Source organism: Lagopus leucura, unplaced genomic scaffold, assembly GCF_019238085.1.
Source record: "Lagopus leucura isolate 7727_CA_CO unplaced genomic scaffold, USGS_WTPT01 Super-Scaffold_100034, whole genome shotgun sequence".
NCBI classification, from domain to species: domain Eukaryota; kingdom Metazoa; phylum Chordata; class Aves; order Galliformes; family Phasianidae; genus Lagopus; species Lagopus leucura.
Window position 1 is genome coordinate 2,846,636 of NW_024962283.1, and position 23,564 is coordinate 2,870,199.

At 46.6% G+C, this 23,564-nt stretch overlaps 1 protein-coding gene and 1 long non-coding RNA gene across 7 annotated transcripts in view; both read left to right on the forward strand.

The window, feature by feature from the left end:
- LOC122186067 overlaps positions 1–15,102 on the forward strand; it is a 51,940-nt gene extending 36,838 nt beyond the window's left edge. For 2 of the 6 annotated variants that reach the window (XR_006181046.1, XR_006181045.1), the window contains 5 exons: positions 3,324–3,515; positions 6,460–6,643; positions 7,356–7,412; positions 8,722–8,881; positions 13,496–15,102. This is a non-coding gene — a long non-coding RNA (uncharacterized LOC122186067). Of the gene's footprint in view, positions 1–3,323; positions 3,516–6,459; positions 6,644–7,355; positions 7,413–8,721; positions 8,882–9,170; positions 9,227–10,941; positions 11,001–13,495 lie in introns of all 6 variants that reach the window. The other 4 variants (XR_006181048.1, XR_006181047.1, XR_006181050.1 and 1 more) reach the window with 4 other exon arrangements.
- Positions 15,103–15,270: 168 nt separating this feature from the next.
- On the forward strand, positions 15,271–23,228 carry SCN3B (sodium voltage-gated channel beta subunit 3). Its single transcript, XM_042882437.1, has 6 exons — positions 15,271–15,412; positions 16,867–17,030; positions 18,527–18,752; positions 19,585–19,723; positions 20,336–20,432; positions 20,886–23,228. The coding sequence occupies exons 1-5, from the start codon at positions 15,334–15,336 to the stop codon at positions 20,397–20,399; spliced, it is 672 nt and encodes a 223-aa protein (XP_042738371.1). The 5' UTR covers positions 15,271–15,333; the 3' UTR covers positions 20,400–20,432; positions 20,886–23,228.
- Positions 23,229–23,564: the final 336 nt, after the last annotated feature.

The following is a 23,564-nucleotide window of genomic DNA, read 5'->3' on the forward strand; positions in this document are numbered from 1 at the left end:
CTCACATTTGAACGTTGTTTTGAATTGGGCCATAGCTGCTACATTCTGCTTTCTGACTTGGTGACATTAGTAACAGCCAGACTTTTTCTTAAGGCATTTTTTTCATTCCTTCTCACCTCTAAAATAATTACGAATTGGATGGACAGAAGTTATTCTGATTAGGAATAATTAGTTGATATTTAATAAAGCCTCATGCTTTTGCTGTCACCCTGGTTTCTATACAGAGTCTGTTTCTGCACTCTGCAACACTTGAGTTAGTAGAAGTTTGAGTCACTGTTGGGAGAGAAGATGGATTCTGTGCCTGATGGGCTGGAAACTTGGACATGATGTTGACAGCATCTTTGAATTCGCATCCCATTGTGGTCCATGCAGCTTTGGGATTGGCTCGAGGCAGCATGGTTAGTGTTGGAAAAGGCATTTCACAAAGGCTACCAAGTCTTGTTAGGTGTGACGTGTACTCAGGTGTTTTGTAGTTTTGTTCTGGTGAAATGTTTGTATTGAACAGTTCCAAGATATTGTATTCAGTAGAAAACGTCCACTGAGTTTAGCTTTTTCCCTGTAGATCTTCTCCTTTTGAACATCATTTCTGCAGTACTTCGTTACTTACTGTTCTCAGCCCCAGAAAGGCCCCATAGGGTAGACCTTTTTAGTACCACCCTTCAAGGCTCAACCCTGGGCAGCTTGAGCTTTTCCACTATGTGCCAGGGTTGTTTTTCCACCAGTGGATCGAAAGGTCAGGAGCATCCTTGCCTCTTTATGGATGGAGAAACTGAGTCACAGAGGGGCAGCAACCTGCAGAAGAACCAGGAAATCTGCAGGCATCGTGGTCACAGTGTCACAGCTGTGTGATGTGCTGCTCTGTGGGGCTGTCAGTCTGCTCCAAGGTTTGCACAGCTGGCTGCTCCACAACCTGAGTGCTCCCACAGTGAAATCAATGGCAGTAGTGAGGTAGTAGTGAGACCCGAGCTTTCTGCTTGCTTCATTTGCGTCCCTTTGCCGTATAATTTGCTTGATGGCTGAGAAACATAATGGGATCCCCTAGTATAAAATTGCTTAGGATGAGATACAGCTCATCTAATTTAACTCTGAGGCTGCGCTAGTCACTCAGTTTGTCTTTATAGCCAAAGGGAAGAAAGAAGCACCTCCAGACAGCAATTCATCTCGTTTGTGTTAAGCATATATGAGATAATGATTACACTGTGGAGGCATGCTGCTCTCTGCCTGAACAGAGGAGGAGCCTGGAAGAATAATTTGGATGAAATCCCTGGCTTATAGGGGAGGCGAGTCCTGTCCTGAGGAATAAATGCCTACAGATGAGCCCAGGTGACATGTTTTAAATGCCAAAACAAGCATTTTTGAAGGATATGGCATATTTTGGTTTGGCTTTTGTGTTCAGACCTGTCAGAAGGAGTCGCAGATGTGGGCACGTGTTGTCCTTGGGCTTCCAATGAACACATTTAGGCAGGAATTGATCTTCCGTCTGTCACGTCCATGGGGAAGGATTTGCTGCTATTGCTGATTTTTACCAAGAAAGGTTCTGACAAGTCCCATCAAGTTCTGCTTCGAGAGTCAATTATCCTGAATGCATCTGGGCTGAGTGGATTTGTGAACAAACTAAGTGGGAAGGAGAGGTGCCTATGTGGCCAATGCCGTGCTCAGTATGCAGAGCCCTGCAAGTCAGCGGGGTGGTGGTTGAGGTCAGTCATGAGTTACATGCAAATAAGAATCGTGGTAATATAAGCAAGCAAACAAGCTGAAATAGCTTGGCAAGATCTCCGCTTTTGATGAGAGGGAGAACAAATTGAGTTGTCTTGGTTGTGGCTCTGCCCCAAGCGCTCCTCCTTGCTGCTGTGCAGCCTGTCTGCACAAGCAATGCAGCAAGCACTGTGCTCCAGCTCATCTCCTTTTGGAAATGAGCACTGATGTTCCATGGTACCCCACTTCCAGGCACCTCCCAGGGCAGAGAGGGTCGGAGCACAGCTGCACCTTGCAGCAGGGCAGCCACTGCTGGCATAGGAGCCAGCTGCAGAGCTGGAACAGCACAGCCACATCAGCACTCTGCCCACCAGCATGAGCTGCATCACAGCAGTAATTGGTGTTTGCATATCGCTTTGCAAAGACGGAGAAATTGCTGAAATGCAAATGATAAATAGGTTGGCTTCCAGAGCCTCTGCATAGCTCACCCTCACAGCTAATTAAGCAGTTAGGAGATTGGCATGAATGTAAAATAAAAGATTGAGTCAGACAGCTTTTTTTTTTTCAGCTTGGTTGTGACTAGACAGCCTTATTCCTTCTCAAGTGTATTGATGAGCTGTGAAACCGACTGGGTCTAGAGATCTGTTGATAGAGGAACATGCAGCATTTTGCCATCTCCATTCCAGGGGGCATCTTAAAAGCCATCTCTCTTAATGTGAGAGCTGCTTGGTGATGAGATTTACAGTGCTTAGCGCCAGCGTGGTGATTTTACTTTAGAAGTTCTCATTCTTCTTGATGATGATGGGATTTTATATTTGGAAATGTGCATAACTTAGTTACTGAGTTGGGGTTTCGTTGGCCACTCTCCACGTGCTTTTTAGCTGGCAATAGTAAACTTGGTCTTTGTCTGCTCTGTAATTCTTTTAAATTGTAGTGCAGTTTGGGCAGCCAGGACAATAGAGACAGATAATGATGGCTCAAAAAGTTCCAAAATGTACATTATTCCTCTCTCCTAAGGAAAATGTAATCGTGGCAAATTGAAATACATGAGTTAGTATTTGCTTCCATGGAAGTGAAATCTGGTACTTTGATAGCTGATGTGGATATAATAATACCTCACTTACAGCTATTTCAGGGCCCTGAAAATTTCCTCTTGTTGGAAAAATGAGGCTTTGTAATCATAGCATGTAGAAATGGATGCTGCTGCATCGTGTGAAAATAAATTACTTTTTAATGTAATGTATTTGAAGATTAATAACTGAACATCCATTTAGGAAAGCTCTTTGGGCAAAGAACTCTGTTTATTGGGTTGGTACATAAAATCAGAAGTGCGTTCAAATATTCCTGTCTTGCAGATCATCCTGAAGTGTATTATTCAGCTGCTGAAGTGATACTACAAAATGAGTATCATTTTATATTAGAATGCATGCAAAGCTAAGGGGAAGGAAGAATTATGTGCTACATAATAGGAAAAGAAGACTAAAATACAACAGCGAAACAATTGAGAAGGCCTCAGAAAATGGGAAAGGGAAAATAGCATCGTAAGGAGAGGTGGTCGTAATGCAGTGCTGGTCCTGGGTGAGTTGTTTTGTACTCTGCAAAGTAATGTTGTGATTTCTCCTCACCAGAATGATGAGTGGACTGAACCTGCCAAAGGTGACAGAAACCAAAAGCTCAGTGTTTCTGTTTGTGACCCGTTGTGAAGTTGGGTTCTCTAAGGAAGAGACAAAAATGAGCACACTTGCATTGGAATGACAGCACTTTGGTTTTGATCCATCAGAGGAAACTGGCATCACATCACAGAGCTGTGTCATCCCCAGGTAAGATCCTCACTTATGCCCTTTCCCCCAAATCCACCTCTGTTCCTGAGTCACTGAGCTGTGAAGTTAAACCCAAGCACTGTGGGCTTTCCCTCCAAGCAGGGCTTTGACCCACTGCATTCAGCTTCCTGCTGTGGGTTTCAGGCTGAGTTGCAAGGTTCTGTCTTTCCTACTGAACTCGATGATCTTGAAGGTCTTTTGAACCTGAGCAATTCTGTGATTGGACTTCATGAAACTGGGGTAAAGCAATAGAGTGCGTTTGACCCTGATGGTGGGCAGCTTGAAGTTGCTGGAGGTGAAGAGCATGCCTGCTGCTGCTGCTGGTCAGCATTCTGTCCTGTCTGCCTTCAGACACATCCCTTCTTGTTACCAGCTGCCACTGACAGATTTTGCTTTTGATTTACACCAACCCCATTACTCAGCAAGAGCAAGCTGTAAATTAGTGCTTGAGAAGTATGAAATGAATGAATGCCTGCTGTTAAAGGAAGCCATCCAGAGCATGTAAAGATCTGCCAGGTACACTGCTCTGGACCCATATGTGATTTGCATGTGCTTCACTTCCTTATGGAGATGAGTCAGAGATAAAAGAGTTTCAGTCCATTGAGGAACTGAGCATCTGCCTTAAGTAGCTGCACATTCTTGATTTCTCTTGAGAGGGAGATAACAGGGGCTGTGATCCCTCCTGCAGTACCTTTGGGATGGGGAGTATCAGGAGAACAAAATGAATGCCTGTACTGCAGCAAGCCAACCAGACAGTGCCTGAGCATCCCCAAAGTAGCTGGACTCTGTCCTGCAGCCAGCACTGTCCCCATCCCTTTTGTGTAAGACATTCTTTTGTTTCCTTCAAACCATCCCTAAAGTTCCTTTGTTCATTCTTTGCATCCATTTGAGGTGCTCTCGGCACTGCGCTTCCTGGCACCGTTTCTCTCTGTATGTTTCTAAGCTGTTAAATGCATTTCAGCTGGAGGTTTTGCTCTGTAAATCGTTCTGTCCCTGCAGTGCAATATGGACTGGGCTGTCAGCAGTTATTTAGGGTGTAAAAGCAAGTTTTGAATCTTCAGAACTGCCCACCATGTGATCTGATGTTGAAAACCAGAGAGGTGCTGGCTGTGTGCATCGTGTTTCTTGCAACTGAACGCCCAGCTGGGGCACACAGTGCTGTAAGCTCACAGCTGCTGTGATCTGTATTCACTGGGCACATTTTCCTGCAGACACATGGTGAGCATGAACATGGATCTTCTTATGTTATGTGCATTTTTCCTTGCTTTTCCCTTAAGAGGAGAGCCTGGTTGCAATACCAGCATAGTAGGCAGGAGAGGGAGCTTTCTCCTTTGGATGTCACATTGCTGGCTGTGATTAATTCCTTTGGTTTTGTGAGGGTGGGGTGCCATAGCATTATAAAGGGTGTTTATGGAGATAATCCACTTATCAGCCCAAGCACACATTCTCTCTCCACCAGAAAACAAATTGCTTCTGTCCTCACTGAGAGAGATTGTAAGGGCTATCCTAAACTAGAGGGACAGGGGAGGACATGGCACGAGGCTGATAACATCAGAAACAAAAGCAGAAGCAGGGGACAAATAAATGAATTTATTAAAGAACAGCTGCGAAATACAAGTGATCTACTTCAGCAACTCATTCATCAAGGGGGTTTGGCCTTGCCTCATTGTAATCTAAATTGAATCTAATTTAGATTCCAGGCAAGGGGTGGGAATCCTTTCCTGAACCAAAACAAGCCTTGCCACCTCCTACCTTTCCATTACTCATTCCTTAATTTGTTTGGGTTTGTTATGTAGGACACTCAGGAAGAATAGCTTAAAGCTGTGTGTGCCTGTGCTGAGTCTGATGTTGTAATCCCTGCTTTGCCGTGCATTGGGCTCACTTTTTGGTGCAGACACAGCACCCAGGGCTGGCAGCATGCCTCTGCCCAGGGCCCCAGCACCTCAGTGTGAACATCTCCCTCTCCTGAGCACTGGCTCTCTTGCTCTGCTGCTTCACGTAGTGTTTGGGAGCCCACTACACACTTGGGATCAAGCAGTTTCTGTTTTTTCTCTCTAAAAATCAGCTCTGCTGGTGCCTACACACATCCAGCCCACCCTAGGGACAGACATTGGCAGGTAGCTTCCTGCAGTTTTGAGGTACCCCACTTGCTGACCTACTTTCTGTTCTGGCATTGTGTGTTGATAAACAGCAAAACTCAGCTTCATAGCCTGTGTATGTCTGGAAAGACCCAAGGGCAAAACTCCTATCTTCATCTTCATGCTCATCAGTGCTGCATGCCCTATTTCTGTATTGGTAGCCAGCTTGTTCTTGCCAGCCTCCTTGCAGAAAGTGTTACAGGCCACGTGAGAGGTGGGTGATTAACTGCTTAGAGGCAACCAGCTGGCAATGGGAGTGAGTGTGGGAATGCTGCTTCCTTCCCACTTCCGAGCACTGCACCAAAGATTGAGAACCTCTGTCACACATTGAGAACCTCTATCACACATGAACTGCATTCTAGACTGCTCCAGGGAAGGGCTGGGGAGTTTTGGTCAGGTTGAAGAAGGAAATTCCAGCTGAAGCCAAAATTGGGTTGGCCTCAATAGAGCAGGACACAGGTGGGAAAACATTTCCTTTTCTGAGATTCCTTGAATGAGTACTGGGGTCTGCTGGGCAAGGCAGTTCTCCTGATCCAGTAGCTGTGCTCTCTGCTGCACCAACCTGCTGTAGTGAAGCCCTGTGCTCTCCTCTTTCTCCCTGAAGGACTCTTGATGCTGCTCAACCCTCTGATACTGTTCAGCATCACTGTACCCCATGAAAACTCCCATCTTATTACATTATGAGCTGAAAGGCATTTGCAGTTTGGTGGCCAGGAATGTTGAAACACCTCCTGAGATAGTGTATGAAGTATATATCTTGGAGATAGCTCCTACTCACAGCAGGGTGTTTGCGTTGTATTTTCCAGGTGTAGTCAGAAGACTTCAGCCTGTCAAGCCCTTTTTTTTGGCTTTGAGACTGGAACAACACTCAGGAAAATCTATCTGCTGCAGGAAACGTTCCTACCTGTCAGTCGTAGCCTGTCCTCACAGTCATGCAGTGGATTCCCAGGGTTGTGTTCAGGTCTGTGCTGTTGTGTGAAATGGATTAAGGTAAGAAGATGCTGCCATCTTCAGCAGGAGCAGCTGCTGGTACTGAATGTTAGTGTGTGGGCATCCATGTGTTCCACGAGCAAGATGGGGAAAAGAAGGGACTGTAAAGGTTTGCCTGGAAAGGGAAACGAGTGAGAAGGTTTTGCTGAGCAAGCTGTGTCCAGGCAGGAGACCAGGTTTGATCAACAGACCTGTGCATGATCATGGGGCAGCAATGAAGGTATGAATGCAATGAAGGGGTCAGTGGTGGGGCGGAGGCTGTGTAACCTGGTCATGGCAACAGGAAATAGGAAGGCAGGGGCCCTCGCCTCAGCCTGGCTTTAATCTGTGGCCTTCAGCAAAGTGCTTGGCCTCGGTCAGCCCCTGTGCCTCCTGTTGGGGTTGGTCCTCATGGGCTGCAGTGGTTGAGGGACTGATTCGTTGGCAGCACCTCCAGAAATCAGGAGGTGATAGTGAAGGGATATTGAAAACCCAAATGTATTTAGCATCAGTTGATACATGGGGTAAACTCCATACACTACATGGTCTTCCAAATTCTACTTCTATGGACCCTAAAATAATTGGGGTGGAAAATTGGTATGTTTTATGGTATTTTGGGTCAACTCAAATTAGCTGTTGTGTTCTAGATACTTGTTGATAGTTTGCTGTTAGTTTTTAAAGTGATTTTAGATTACAGTTCCTCTAAAAATGCAGTTTTCTTTCTTGCTTTCAGAGAATGAAAGAAGCTGCCCTGACACATCACAGAAAGCACTTTTCTTTCTAAATCAAAGTAAGCTTCCAGCATTCACTGAGGATGTGTGAAATCCTTATTTCTCCTTCAGAAATAGCTCCGTGCTCGTGTGTGCTGCACTGAAGTGTGTCATCTCTTGGAGAAACAACCCGTGTTGATACTGGTTGTGTGTTGTTGTTCTTAGATGCTGGGAAAGGGCTCTCACGCCTGTGGTATGTGAGGGAAGAAAACCTATTTATAGAACAAACAGCTCCTTTGTTAGAATATGTCATCTGGTTTATGTCAGGATGGGTGTAGGAGGAGGAAGGACTGTGGTAAAAGCAGTGGGAGTTGCCCTCTGCAGTGTGCAGCCCAAACCCACTGAGCACCTTTCTCTCTGGCACCCAGAGCTGTGCAGGGAGAACAGTTATGCACTGGAGATGGCAATATAATCCCTACCAGGCAAAGGGGGGATGTTTAAATGATGCCAACTGGGAACATCTGTCAGGGTTGTGCTTTGGAATGCACAGCCTGGTTTTAATGTAATGAAATTTCTGGCATAAAACTTGTGTGTTTTTATAGAAAAAATATATATATATATTTCTCCCTCAGTGGTTTTGTTCAGAGTCTTCTGAAAAATCATGGGCATCCCATGATGTCTGTGGTATTCATTCAGGTGCATGAAGGTGGTGACCTCTGCGTCCCTCGTTCTGCCGATCCTACCCATAAAAGCCCATCGAAGGTCTTGAAAATAGAAGATCTTGGCTTTAGAATGAAAACTGTTCTTCCAAAAATGTTTTTAGATTGGAGGTTGTTTACATTGGAGGTAATAAGTAGCTGTTGGAGATGTACTGTGAGCATCCTGGGTGCTTGAATGATCAGAATTGAGGAACTCGGGTACTGTTAGCAGCTGTGTAGTGCCATTGGAATGGGAATGATCACACCACTCCTCACTGGGTCACCTGGGTACCCTTTCACCTCATTCCTACAGGGCTTTTGTGACACTGCGGATGGCTTCCAGTACCCCAACTTTTATATAGAGGGACACATATAGTTGCCTCTTAGAGTGGCATACACGAGTATGGTGTTCTCTCCCTGATGCGATCTGCATGGCTCCTTATGCACAGCCTGTTGTTTTCATTGGGTGATTGTTATCTGGACAGGGATCCTGTGGGGCTGAATCTGTACAGATAGGAAAGAAAGAGACAGAAGGCACAGCAAGTGGTTTCTTGTTTTGATTATTCAAAAGCGCATATAGTAATAGCAAGGAAAATGTATTGGAATACATAAGATAAAACTTGATTCTCTTATAACAGCAAGCTTCTCTCTCATTTATGAGTAATAATGAACACCCTTTTCTTTTAATAAGGAGTTCTTCCAATAGCAATGGCCTTCTGGAAGCAAGATGCTGGAATGCTGGATTTGTGCTGTGTGAGTGTGATTGGGGAGCATCCACCAACAGCATCCCATGTTCTTGAGTTGGAGGGCTTCACCTCTAGTGCTGGAAGGAAGCTGTCTCTCCTCCCAAAGTAAGTACCATCTAAAAAACTGGGTTTGGTTTCATTAGTATTGAGGGTGGACAAATAATAATGGCACCTTTAGGACCAAGAACACTCTTGGTTTCATCCTCGACGTGGTGCTGGCAGTTGACCCTAATTTTTAGCCTTGGCCAAAACACAGACTTGAGCTGATGACCTAGTTTAAGCTGACCTTGAAATATGCAACCACAGTGACCTCCAAGCAATTAATTATCTGACTCAGGTAGCTGGCCATCCATGGAACGTGATATAGGGGCGCTTTTGTTCTGCTCTGTTCAAGGACTGCTGCTGGAATTGCATTATTCCCTGTTCCTGCCAGCCTGTCTGATTCCCCAGGTATCTTTAGTTTTTTGAATCACTTTATTTAGCTTAAGTGGCTGATGTCTGGCTGGAGTGCACAGATATCTGTGTATGGTATCAGCAGTTACTGATTCATTCTTCTTAGAGCATCTTGTTTATTAATTATAGCCAACGCCAGTGTTTTTATACAGTCTGTATCTTCTTGATAAAAGCAGTGACTCACTGTAATTGGTCACTGCATGCAATAGAGTCTATTTTTGTGTAGTGCCCTCTCTGTTCAATGCAAAGCACGTGATCTGTGGAGGCACCATGGAGGAGAGAGCAACTGCCCATCTGCTGAGCAGTGAGAGGGGCTGAGGGCAGACAGGGCTGCAGGTGAGCTGCAGGCAGGGCAGAATGACGGAGCAAATTGAGGGACGTGTAGGAGGCGCAGGGGTTGGCAGGGCAAAGAGGACAGCAAGAGGTGAAACAGGAGGAGTGAGGGCAAGGTGAGTGTGTGCATGGAGTTGGTGGTGCTGCATTCCAAGCTCAGGTCTGGGGAGGACTTTCTGCATCCCTCTTGCTTTTACTGTGTCGCAGAAATCTGAGGTCTTCATTAAGCATCATTTATGTCCTTTATGGCCAAATGCTTTTAGCCTTGGCAGGCACCGAACAAAGCTGGTCTATTTGTAGGGATTTTATGGTTTTGCTGTTTCAGGAACTTCAGGTCTTTGGGGTGAAAGGGCCCTGTTCAGCCTCGCACACAAAGGGTTAAGTACTGCATTCTGCCTGACAGCCACCACATGCAGCTTTGACGTAGGTTTGTTTTTCATCTCAGAGAAGTGAAGTACTTCTGAAGAACTTCTCAGTAACTAGCAAAGGGCGTAAGCCAGGGTCTGTACATGTACTTTATTTGTAGATAAGCTAAAGGAAATTTGCAGAGGTGAGATAGTGTGGGATTGCCCAGCTTGTTGGTAGAATACTAAGAAGAATCCAGGCCAGAAATGGAACATCACAGGTTTATGGGGTCCATTCTTTTTGTACAACTCATGGCTCTTCCACAGTAAGTTTTGTTCTCAGTTGATTTTTAATTATTGACAACTCACAGCCGTGAGGACAGAAAGCCAGAAAGGCTCGTCCGCTGAGCAAAGTGTCGTGCGTGCAAAGTGATGGGGACTCACTGAGGTGAACAGTTAACAACAAACACATCAGAGCAGAGCACAGGAGCCCACGAACGCAGTAAATCTCCAGCTCTTAAGGAGCGCATTGCCGCCCTGTGCAGGGAGGAGCCGGGCTCTGCCTGAGCGCTCCGTAACGCAGAGAGAACAGCGCCCTCTGGCGGCCGTCGGCGGCACTGCAAACCCCGCCGGGCTGCGCGTAACCTCTCCTTTCCTACACAGAATTTGGATAGAAACCAGTGACTGCTCTCTCTCTCTTTTTTTTTTTTTTTAAATGCTTGTTTCTTTGTACAAAGTTAATAGAACGACTAAAACGCAGCGAGCTGTAGCAGAATACTTAGCCAGGAGAAGGGTGCTTGCTTGGGTGTTGAAGTTCCCTTTGAAAAAGATAGCTTCGAAAGCAAATGAGACTTTTTACAGATTCAGAGCTCTGTGAAACTTGCATCACTTTACCCAGCAACTTTGAATTGGACTGAGAAGGCGTTTCTCACTGTCAAAAGCCCTTTCAGATTTGTCATATTGAGGCTGGGAAAACTGTTTTTCCTTTTTTTACATGTGATGTCTGATATATTACAAATGTGCTTGTTCTTTTAGCTGAAAGATGATGACAGTTGTGCTACTGGAAGGGAGAGCTGGAAACACGCAGATGGAAGGTACAGGACAAGGCCAAAAACTGAGAAATTTTCTTTTTCACAATGGGGGACACAGCAGTGCAAGATAGTGAATATATGCAGCCACACATGTGCTGTGTTCCTGAATCCTTTGTATTCCTTGGTCAACAGAACAAATCACATTTGAGAAGCAGCATTCTAGGGGACTTGAAAAGGAGTTAATGATGTGTTTTCCTTGTTTAATGCCAGCTGTGGGGAGGTTCAGCCTTACCCTTTAAGGAAGAAAACTGCAGTGGTTTTCAATTCAATTCAGCCAAGGTAAGATGGTGCACCAGGTTTTATTTTACAGAAGAAGAGTCATTGCAAGGTGCTAAAATAATTGATGCAGCGGTGTATTTCAGTAGCAGTAAGAGTTTTAAGAGTACGAGAAATTAAATGAGCAAATGTGAATGACTGCGTGTGGCAATCCGCTGCTAATGGATTTCCATCCACTGCTGAAATGAATGGGCTGAGGAGAGGCCTAAAAGCAAATCTGTGAAAGTGCCACCTTGTTAAATTGCAGATTGGTAAAACAGCACTTCAGTTACAGCACGCAAAGGCTTGCCTAAATGCTTATACACTGCTTGATCTTCTTGGTGCTGAGGCTCAGAAAACAATATCTCAAATGTACCTGCAGTGGCACCAGGGCTTAACTGACCACAAAGTGGTAGCAATGTGGATGAATGAATCTCAGTGCCAATTTCTCAAACACGGGGCAGTTTTTAACCCAGCCTTCACAGCACACCTGCTGCTTAAAGGGATCCAAGTACACAGGCTGTGTGTGTGCACAGGCCTGGGCTTATGCAGTGCTCTTCTGTGTTGGAGGAAGTATTTATCTGAGAGAGCACCGCTATGAAAGGCACTGAGGGCTCACAGATGGCTGGCCTGAGCCCTCTTGTTCAGATCTCCCTCTTTGTAGATCTGAAAGGAAAAGAATTCTAAGAACTAAGGAGGCATATTGAGCAGACTGTTTTCTCTGGGAGATAAGGATGGCATAGGGATGCTTTGTGTGTTGTCATTGAAAACAGAAAGGGAGAGCAGTTGGAGTTAAGAGGTCCGAATATCGCCCATCCAGGGGCCTTGGAGGTCTCTTCTTCAGCCACGAGCAGAGCTAGTTGAAGCTCTGGGAGCAGTAGTAAAGTGAGAACATGCACAGTCTGTTGTTGCACTGCTTTGGCTGTCTTGAGGCTGGGATGGCAAGGAGAAATTGGTGCCAGCAGTGGGTCTGTGTTGGCTCCTGATGGACAGGAAAGGGGCAAGGAACAAGCTTTGCTGATGTTTAGCTGCACAGCGAAGAGGACAGTTGTGCTGAAGTGAGCTGGCATGATTATTGCAGTGACAGAGGGACTGCTGAGATGGGGCTGTCACGTGCAGGCCAGAGATGCAGGTTCTGTGCTCCCACTCCCATAGCCTGGCTCAGAGACCAGAAGATTGAGGGATTAATGGGGGTGGGGGTGCTGAATTTATTTTTTTATCTCCTCGTCCTGTTGTGCCTGTGCAGAAGTACCAGCCTTTTTTTTCCCCCTTTTTCTTTTCTTTTTGCTGGTGAAGCATTAACTGGGTGGGTTGCCATAGCAACCCCTGCATGATAAGTTGGGCTGCTTCTTGCAGCTCTCAAGATTTCTCAACATTCATTCCCCTTCACCACATCCCCTGAAGTGCTAAAATGGCCGAGGGCTTTGTGGCACTGAACATCCTTCGCCCTATGGGCTGTGCCTCTGCTCCAGCCTGCTCCCTGCAGGCATCAGAGCAAGGAGGAGAGGCTGTGCATCCTTAGAGTGGGTGGGTTATGAAGAATATGTGCTCTCCATCTCTCACGCAGCAAAGAAGCTTTCGGTACGACATCTCGTTTATTTGCAAGGTTTTCTGAAGGGGTCTGGGCAGCATTTATCATCTGTTCAAAACAGGCACGTGGAGATGTTGGTGTGCTTCCCAGCCAAGTCCAGCTCAGAGCAAGAATTAAAGGATCTCACCCTTTCATTCTGAAAACACACAGCATACCCAAATAGTCAGGGAACACGTTCTGGACCAAGAGCAAGCGCTGCAAATCATCTTTGCCCCATCTCTGCACGCATTCAGGGCCAGGCTGGATGTGGCTCTGGGCAGCCTGGTCTGGTGGTTGGCGACCCTGCACGTAGCAGGGGGTTGAAACTGGATGAGCACTGTGCTCCTTTTCATCCCAGGCTATTCTATGAGAATGCTTTGTCTGTAGTGCATGTCGAAGTGTGTTCTAGAGGGGGAGAGGATGTGATGTCTGCTTGCTTCTCTGCCCTGTGCCTTATCATGTTACAGTCCACCAAAACCCAAGCCCGGTTTCACCAGCGATTTTCTTCACCCCTGGGCCACATTTCCCATTTTTAAATAGTAATTAGAACTCCAGTCTGACCAGGATGAGTACTGTGTGCAGTGCTTCAGATTGGTACATAAATGATCCTGAGGGAAAACTCATTACTGCTGAAGGATGTTTGTTTGTTACTGTCATTTCAATTGGTTGTCAGATGACTTCTGGAGTGCCTGGGGTTAAAGGAGAAGAGGAAGAGCACCAAGACACCTGAGCGAGACTGTGCTGAGGATGAAGGGTCAATTAGTGGCTGCTGAGCAAATCATAGAGCTGCTGCATCCTTGTAATCCTATAGACTTGGACCCTCTCTGCCAATCCTGGCAGTGCTCTCCGGAATAGATGTAAGTAGAGCAGCACAGCACAATGCAGCTCTGCTGATCCGTGACCTGCAGCTCCTGGCAGTGCACCTGGCTGCCCGGGAACAGATGTGATTTCCACTGCACTTCATGAAACAGGTGCTTGTCAAATGAGATGGCTGTGAACATTGTTCAGTGCTTCCTGTGGCTATAAAAATACCCTTCACCAGCACTCAGGCTGGATTGTTCCGGAAAAGCTAGGAGCAAATCCTGTAGCTAAGCCTGCCTTTCCTTTTGTTGAGTTATGGAAACAGTGAGGGGCAATGGGAGGTGAGCATGTGGCTTTATGTATTATCATCTCTGGGTATTGGGGGTGCTATTTTTGCTTCCTTCAGGGAAAAGTTAAATATTCTGATTCAGACATTCACGACGGATGGCTTTTAAGGGAGAAAGTGGAAGGGTGTTGCTGACATCTGGTCTCTGCTCCTGGCTCCTGGAGATATATAGGTGTCTTCTTTGGGAAGTTTGATGGTAGCATGGTGGATAAAGCTGGAGAACCCCACGGGCAGAGGAGATAGAAGCTGCCATGGCTTTGGTCAGCCACTGCTGCAATATTTCAGGGCTGCAAAGGTTTCAGGGGTCACAGCCTCTGCTACAAACAGTTGGATGATGTTTAGGAAGGGCATTCACTGTCTTTGTTCTGTGCTTTGCTTATGCAGCGTAGGGACCAGATTGCATGTATGTGCCCTCAGGACCAAGCTGCAGAGCTGGGAAGGTCCAGACTCAGCAGTGTAGTGCCCTGCTGGGGAGCCCACATCCAGCCAGAGGGCTGAAGCCAATGCTTTCAGATGGCTGCTGTTTTCTGTTGGGTGGTTCTCATCTGTCCAACACGCACGTCTGGGTTTTGGCACAGGGAGTTGCTCCCATGTCATTGTCTGATGGAATTGGCCAGGTTTCATTCAATAGATTGCGCTGTGCATTGAGCTGCCATCAGCACAGATGCTTTGTGAAGAGGGAGCCCATTTAACGAGCGCTTCGTTTCTCCCTCTCTGCCCACTGTGACCTTCAGAGTTGGAGCCTTTCTGGGTGCTGTGGCTCCAGTCCAAGCAGAGAAAGCCCAGCCTGCTGCTGGCACTGAGCTCCTGGGAGTCGGACTGGAACACGAGGAGAGGATTTCCCAGTATTTCCAGACGTGACCTTCAGAGCCATACAAATGCTAGTATTAAACTCATTACAGGCGAAGCCCTCCCGGTGACCTCGCACGGATAACTCTCCCCCTGCTCTTTATCTGGCTTTATTTCCGAGACAGATAAACGATGCTAATAACCCCTCTCCAGCCAAAAGGGAAAAAGAGCACGGCCCCCTCCCCTGACTCCAACAGAACCCAGCAAGGAAACCTCGAGCTGCATCTCCACAACCGGGAGGAGCCCCGCGTTGGGGTTGGGGCCGGCGGTGAGGGAGGGCCCGCGCATGCCTGCCGTGAGCCGGGCCCCCCGCCCGGGCGAGGCTGAGCTCCGCGCAGCCGTTGCCGACCGTGGGGTTGCCGAGAGCCGGCGGAGCGCGGCTCGCTTTCTCCCGCAGCCACCTGCTGCTCCCGGAGCCGCCCCGCCTCGCCCCGGCCCTGTCCGTGGTGCTGCCGCCGGAGCGCGGATCCTCGGAGCATCCTGTTGCGTTGTACGGGAGGAGCTGAGCCCGAGGGATGATGAGCTCCTCGCTCGGAACAATGGCTGCGCTGCCGAGGCTGCTCTGCGCTTCTTCGGCCGCTTTGGTCGTTTGGGGTAAGTGCTTCCATTGCCTGTTGTGTTTAGGAGGGTTCTTTCTCCCCACGCTGCGCGCTCGTAGGATGCTCTTTTCTCACGGGGTTCCTTTCAGGCTGTCACAAAAGCTTTGGAGCGGCTTTTTGTTTTGTTTGTGAGAACAGAAGGAAATAACATCGGTGCGGAGTTAATAGCAACCTAGTGGAATTAATATGAGCAGAGAAATGTAACATTGCTGAGCGGACTTCTGGCAGAAAGCGTGCGCTTGCACACGCCTGCAAGTTCCTCGCTGTTTCCTGTTTGCTTTTGTTGTAAAATTTGCAGTGTAATTTAATGTGCAGTTTCCACAGAGAGGCCACATGAACCCATATGCAGCGCTGCTTTTCTGTGCGGGCAGCGTAACCTGAAGGAAACGTTTGGGTTTTATTGCCATTTTATCTGCAGTCGGAAGATACGCCGTTAGTTTTGCTAACACAGCTCGGTTTAACGTGCATGGATACCTACAGCTCTGTTTGCATGTGTGTGTTTAATGTAACTGGAGTAGAGCACGAGCCAGTAGTCGTTTCTTTATTTCTCCCTGAAAACTGTTGCTATCCATAGAGGCGATGTGGGAGAAAAGGAACCGTTTCCAGGATAGGTCCCAGGAAAATACAGGGCATGAGAGTGAGGGTTAATGGAATCTCAGAGGCTTGGGGAGGAGGGAGCAGCAGCAAAGTCAGCATCTCCACTGAGCTGCACTCAGAGACAGGGTGGGACAGACGGAACCCAGCATTGTTTAGCCCAGGGGACAAATGTCAGCAGAGATTTAGTCTTGAGATGTCGCGCTGGAGCATTGGGTTTCATATCAAGCATTTGCCTTCACAGACTGTGATTTTTGTCTCGTTTGAGAGAACTGTATTTTATAGCTGCCCATGTTTGCACAAATCTGATTGGAAGCGTTCTAAAGCGGAGTGCACGTAAAATCAATAACTCCCCCAGCTGCCAAATGCACTCAGGTCCAAGCCCTTGATTTCCAGGACTGCTTACGAAACCTAGAAACAGGAAGCATGGAGAATCTTAACCCTTTATTTTGAGCGGGCTGCCAGATGAAAACATCCACCTTTCAACTCGCACAAAGAGCGAGCTGTGCCTCCATGCTTGAATTCTGGGCTTTCTCTCATTCCAGCCTCTAATTGCTGCTGGAACGGGAGCATGCTCAGCATGTGGGAGAAAGAATGAGCCATGCCTTCAAAACAGCATCAATTACTAGGGGAAAAATTAAAAGTTGTAACAAAGCAGATGCTGGAGAGGTGAAGCTGTGTGAATTGATCACCTTCTGTTAATTATGAAGCACTGTTTATATCTCAGAGAAGGAAGAGAAGCAGAGGGTGCTAGTAATGAATCAAAGGGTTTTCCACTATGTGCATGGATAAGTGCTGTCTCTGTGTTTCTCTCCCATATCTTTGCTCACTTTTCTTCCACTGCTTTTTTCCTAGCTGGTTTTTGTTCTGCAGTATGTGTTGAAGTTCCATCAGAGACAGAGGCAGTCCAGGGGACAGACATGAAGCTGCTCTGCATCTCCTGCATGAAGAGGGAAGAGGTCACAGCCAGCACAGTGGTGGAATGGTTCTACAGGCCGGAGGGTGGCAAAGATGAACCCGTATGTATGTTTGGGTAGCTGAGCCCTTGCTTTGGTGGGCCATGTTGTTGGTCCAGAGAACTCATGGGAGAAGCCAAAAGATTTAATATGAAGAGTGTGAGTTTGTCTTGCCACAGATCTGTGATGAAGAGATCCAGACATGAAGACAAGGTTTATGCCATGTTTTCATTCAAAGTCTGTAGGAATGCCCAGCAGGCTGCTTTAATATCATGGAGGAGAGATGAGCTGGTAGCTAAATTCAGCTGCAAACCCTAGATCTTCAGTTTGTATAGTATTTTTACCTAAAGGTTCTATAACACTGCTGCTGAGCAGTAACTAAAGCATCTTTTCCTTGCTGAGCTGATGAGCTGAGCTGATTAGCACACAGCAGGTACCCATGGCAGGAAAAGCTGGAGTCTGTTGGTGAGTTCAGACATTTTGGGTTGCATGTACATGAATGTCAATTTCTAGTTTCTTTCTTTAAATGTCTGTCATCCAGTATACAAGGGAATTGAGAAAGAAAAGACAGAAGCATGGAATGACACCAGCCATACTGGCCAACTGTTATTTCTTGGGATGCTTCTGAATTCTGAAACTGTTCTTTGGAGGTTAAATCAGGCTCTGCTAAATCTGTAGGACAGAACTTAATTCTTTTTTGCCACAAAGAAGCCAATGGTGTGCTGACTGTGGGAGGATCTGTGCGAGTTGCTTTTGGATTCCTGTCAGGAAAAGGTAAAATTAGTTTTCAGGGTGAATTAAAATGGGAGCCTTACAAGAATGGTTAATCTGAGAATAAGGTTTCAGTAGCTATTTTATCCAAGCGTGAAGAATTAGATCTGTGCCTTCATTTCATCATGATTAGGCAAGACAGCAAATAATCTCCTACTCTGAGAACGAAAGGAACCATACAAGGGAATGAGATGGGTGAGACCTGCTAGCAGCAGCCCAAAGGTTGGCCATGAGGGTGAGCTGGGCAGGCAGTGTGATGGCTGTGGCCAGCCAGAAACTTGCCACTGCCCGGGCTTGTGAAAGCCACCCAAGGTCTGTGCTTCTGATGCTGTTCTCACACTGTTGTCCTTCTTTTACAACACCTCTACGTTAGCTGATTATCTCAGGGCTTACAGAAAAGGACTTTTTGTCTTGGCTGTGTTGTTTTCTGTGGTGCCTTCTGAAGATGACCCAGTGACTGACAGGCCAGTCACTAAGGCTACAGCATCCTAATTTTAGTTCAGTTGCTGATTTTTTTGTGTGTGTCATTGTCCATATGTCTCTCTACTGTTCTCTGCCTCTGTTTTTTTTACTTCCATGATGGAAATAATTCAGTTTTCTCTCTTTGGTAAAGCAGGCTGAGATTGTGAGGTAAGGGATAACAAAGTATTATGTTGATGCCAGGAAGGCCATATCCCAGAAAATGAAGTATGCAGCCAGAGGAGAGCAGAGTTCCTTGGATATGCTGTGTTGTTGTCTGAAATTGAAGTCAGCTGTTAATCAGAATATCCCTTCGTGTTCCTTCACAGATCTACGAGCACAGGAAAATGAATCACGAGTTTCCAAGCCGCTTCAGTGGTCGGATACAATGGAATGGAAGTAAAGACATGCAGGATGTATCCATCACTGTGTTAAATGTCACCTTGAATGATTCGGGTATCTACACCTGTAATATCACCCGGGAGTTTGAGTTTGAGATTCACCGGCCTCTCTTCACAAGCTCCAGATTGATCCACCTTACCGTGGTGGAGGAGGGTATGGAGGACTGGCAGAAATTGTGTAGTGTCCTAACTGGCCGTGGGTGTTTTACACAGGGACAGAATTTCTATTGCGTTGTAGGAGGGAGATGACTGAGCTGCCAGACAGTCGTGTCAAGCAGAGGTTTCCACTTTATCTGGTCGGAACCCTCACCTCTCCCCTGGTGGCTCAGGGATGCTACAGCACAGATTTTGCCTGGCTGCCCACAGCTGCTCCCTCCTCACTTCCTCCCCCTCCCTCTCTGAACTCATTCTCCATTTTGATTTCAGTCTCTTGCATCCTCCTTTCCTTTGTACTGCTCTTCTGTCTTACTGTTATTCTTGTTTTTGCCCAGTTCTGTGCTGAGATCCTGGCTGTAGAAATCCTGCTGTCCACTCCAGAGTGGGACAGGTTTTACCCCCATCTTTTTATTTTGTGCCTTCCCTTCCTTTCTTCCCTGCCTGTTTTGATCTCTCTCCAAATCAGTGTTGGCACAGCATGCTCAAACAACTGCAGCAAGTAAGACACGTGAAGGAAAGGGTATGTGCAGCTGAGATAGGCTCATGGTGAGCAGTCTGTATGAATGTGTAGGTTGCAGAGAACACAAGACACAGGCAAGCCTATGCATCTTTGCTACCAGTGGAAACATACCCTGAAATTGCTGCTGGCGTGTTTTATTGGCAGCCTTACCTGTTTCTTGTCTTTTGACCCCTCACAGAGTAGTGGCAGTTGGGACTGTGTGATAAAGTGGGTTAGGAAAGAGGAGACGAGGGTGGGAAGGTCTGAATGGAGCTGCTGTGCTCCAGCAGCTGTATGTAAATGACCAGAGACGATTTCATTTTCTTAACAGCTGGAGAAGACTTCACCTCAGTCATCTCTGAAATCATGATGTACATTCTGCTGGTCTTCCTCACCTTGTGGCTACTGATAGAAATGGTCTATTGCTACAGGAAAGTCTCTAAGGCAGAGGAGGCTGCCCAGGAAAATGCGTAAGTGTGAAATCTCTCCAGATGTCAGCTGTTCTACGAGGGGTCCTTCAGATGTCTCAGTCCAGGTCAGATTGCAAGAAGGCTGAACTTTGCTGTTGCACATTTCTAGCTGAGGTTTGCTTTGTGTGAAATCATTGCACTGGACGGGAGTACCCAAAGAGTGCACTGGCAAGGGAGGGATGATGCACATGGTAGGGAGGGTGGCCAAGGTGGGCAGGATTCCAAGGTGGCCCAATTTGAACCACGTGGAAATGCTCTCCTGGAAGGCCCACTTCTAGAGATCTGACTCACGAGTCTATAGCCTATACTGTGATAAAGCAGTAGAAGAGGGTAATTCTGGCAGTTGACAGAGCAGCAATGTTCCAGTTTTTACGCTGGCCCATTCCAATCTTTTTTTACGTTCTCAGCTTAAGTAACAGTGATGTAAAAGCTGTATGCATAGGGTTTTACAGCAGGTAAGGCTCAGCATCTGCTTCTGGTTATGCCAAGGATCTTCTATGAATGATATTTGTTACCTTAGAGATCCTTCAGGGAATTCAACATCTCTGAAAGAGTGAAAGGACTTGAGCTACACACTTCAGGTTATGCTTTCATCTTTTTTTCCAACTGCAGGACAGACTACCTTGCAATTCCATCAGAAAACAAGGAAAACTGTGCCGTGCCTGTAGAGGAATAACAGAGAGGTATCTGCAGAGTGCACAGCACCAAGGTAAGTGATGAGGGAGCAGTGAATTGCTGCTTGTGCCTGTCCACGCTTCAGCCTTACTGCTGTGGGTTAGGATTGCGTGGTGCTGGAAAGATGGCACAGGAGAGATTCCTGGAGGTTTTGCCCCATGTCTGGAGCTTCCATAGTGACCTCAGAAGTAATTTAGGTATCACTGAATGGTGGCATTCAGGCCGTGATTTAATTACTACTCCTTTACCTAATCCTCTGGAGTTGGAAATAGTGACTGTCCCCTGCAGACAGGGAGCTGTGCAGGAGGATTGACACTATCTCCAGAGGAAACAGCTGCTGTGGGAGGGCTTTGTGTGCAGAAGACTGGAATCTAGATCCCTGGAAGTCTCGTTCGTGTCCCTTCAGGCATTGTGCTGATTGTGGCATGACCCTTACTTGAGTACATTCCAATGACTTGCACCCCATGGGGAATTCTCTCACTTGCAGGGGCTCTGAAGACAGAAGGATCACGTCATGCCAGCCAGGTTTGAGGGGGAGCTCTGCGCCATCAGGAGGAAATACGGGGAAGTGTAAATTCTCTTCCATTTGCCTTGGACTCTGTACAGCCTTGACTTTGGCCTCATGACTCCATTCTGAGCTGCCAGCCCATTTGTTACAGGACTCTCCTTTTGAAGCATGCTGAGCAAAGGGCACAGGGGGTGTGGGCAGCACGGCTCCTTCCCAAGTTTCAGTTCCATCATCACGTTAATGGCTTTGTAACTGTTAATGTCATTTCTTAGCTGCTATCACCACCACCTTTATTTGCAAAATATGCTAGTTCTCCATTGCAGACATAAAGGGTATGTGTATTGTTACTCTGACCTGCAGGACTGGGAATATCTTCATCTTAAGGTGATGATGTTCCACCACAGCCCAGGATGTGACTATAGGTGTTAAACAGGAAGAGTTTAATTAGTGTAGTTGTTGCTCAGTAAGTTCCTTTGGACTTTGGGCTGCCAGGGTAGATGCAGAGTAGCATGAGAACTAAAAAATGCATTCAAACAGATAAAAATGTGTAGTAGAAAGATGAGTCCCTGTGCTATGGTCACACCTGCTTCTGAAGGAGGGAGCTGAGAATATAAATCATGAAGTACTCCTAATTTGGGAGGCTGCATAACGTAAGTATAAGAATCCCCTGTCCCATCCCTTTCACTTAGCAAGAGTTGAAATTCTTAGTTCCTTCCATTTGCCTTGTGCAGCAGGTTTACTCCTCCAGCATACAGAGACACAGTGATAGGAATAACCTGTGGAGCCGTGTTCAGCAACCACAGGGGAGCCAGTAAGACAAGGTATGCCTTTAACATATTTCTGGGGGATGCTCTGAAAGGAAGAACAGGCAAGGAAAGTAACTGGGATGCATAGCCCTCTGAGTGGGACACGGCTTTGTAAAATAATCCTTGCAATTGTGATGGTCGTCTTATACTGTATTGCAGCACCACCCAGAGGAATAGAAAGAAAATGCTTATTTTTCCCTAGTCTGCAGTAATTCTGTTTTGTGATTAGTCACCGATTTGAGTAGTCAGTATTCATTGTAAATGACACATTTCTGCACAGGAAATACCCTGTAAATTCAATGGCACCTATGCAAATTTACCTTCTCAATCTTAGTGGCTTAAGCAGAGTGCAATTAGTTTGCTGGCTTCGAGTGTAAATCAGTTGGGCACAACCACCAGGATTATGAGGAAAAAAACAGGCAGAAATATTGACCAGGGTAAAGTTGTACTTTAGGATGAAGTGGGGAAAGATTGAGGGGGTTTTTTTCGTATGGGAGATGTTGTTACATCCCTGCTGCAATGGAGCCTTTATTGCTTGCAAGAGCTGACAAATTTTGCTACACCGACTGCTTCTAAGTACTCTGAAGTGCTTGTGAATCTCAAGGCATGCTCTGTACATATGGGATTTCCCCTGCTTATGTTCTGCTGCAGTTTGTGTTGCTAAAAACCATAGAAATGTCTCCATTTGTAAGTCAGGTCCAGGCCAGATTTCTAACTGGCTGTTGTTCAAAATTCCTTTTTTAAGAGCAAGTTTCAACTTTAGCCAGCTGTTACAATGCAGTTCACAGAGCTGAGTCTGGCAACCTGAGCACGTTTTGCAGCTGAATCACGCTTGTAGTCTGGGCACCTTGAACTTTAATACCCCCAAATGCCTCCTCTTCTCATTCTGCTGGGTGTCTTCATTTTCCCTAGGCCATCTTGCCTGGCCTCAGGGCATTTGGGGGCATAATTCTAACTCTAGATCCACAGAAACAGAGGAGCTGGCCCTGCAGTTTCCGTCGCTGATCATGGCACTAACACCCAGGGTGATTTTTAGGTAAGGCCATTAAACCCCTCTCCCACTTCAGCCGTGTTCCTCCCAGCCCTTGTGAAGTGCTGATAACCTTCTGATGGTACAACGTTGTGCCAAAAGAAAACCAAAAAACAAGGAGTAAACAGTTTGTTGAGAGCTACCTCGGGTGGTAAGGGAGGGCTGTCCTGTAGTCCTGCACCTTGTGCTATTTTACACACATCTTCTTTAGATGCTTTTTTGGACACATCTTTCACTTTTCCAATTCCTGCATCTGACTATTGCCCTGTGTTGTCCTAGATGGGAAAATGGTGTCTAAATTTTGCTCAGGATTCCAACGGTGAAAAAAAAAAGGTTGGTTTATTTCAAGGGCAGCATTAAAGGCAGGTTGTGTCCTGGGAGACACGGTCCTGGTTGGGATCTGAAGAGACCTTCTCTGTGTATCTGGAAATGATAGAAAAGCCTAGAAGCAGGCAGGACAATAAAAAGAACAAAGCACTCACAAGTCACACTGTGGTTTGATAGACTTTTTTGTTTAATTTATACCGTACTTCCATTGTTCTAGCTACTTACATGGAGTTTTGGCTGCATAGCCTTTACAGTTCCTAGGTTCTAGCAGGTAAGTTTCATCATCATTTTCTCGCGTTTTGCGCACAGCGCAAACCTGATGACAGTTAAACAACTCCTAAAACAAAACCACGGGTCCTCCCCCGGCCCACCCTGAAGTTCACATCACTGCTGCAGGCTGTGGCCAACAGCCTCTGCTTCCCGGGTGCTGATATCCAGAAGGGAAGCGCACACCCATGGGTGTCGGTGTGACCGTTCCCTCGCCTCGCTGACATG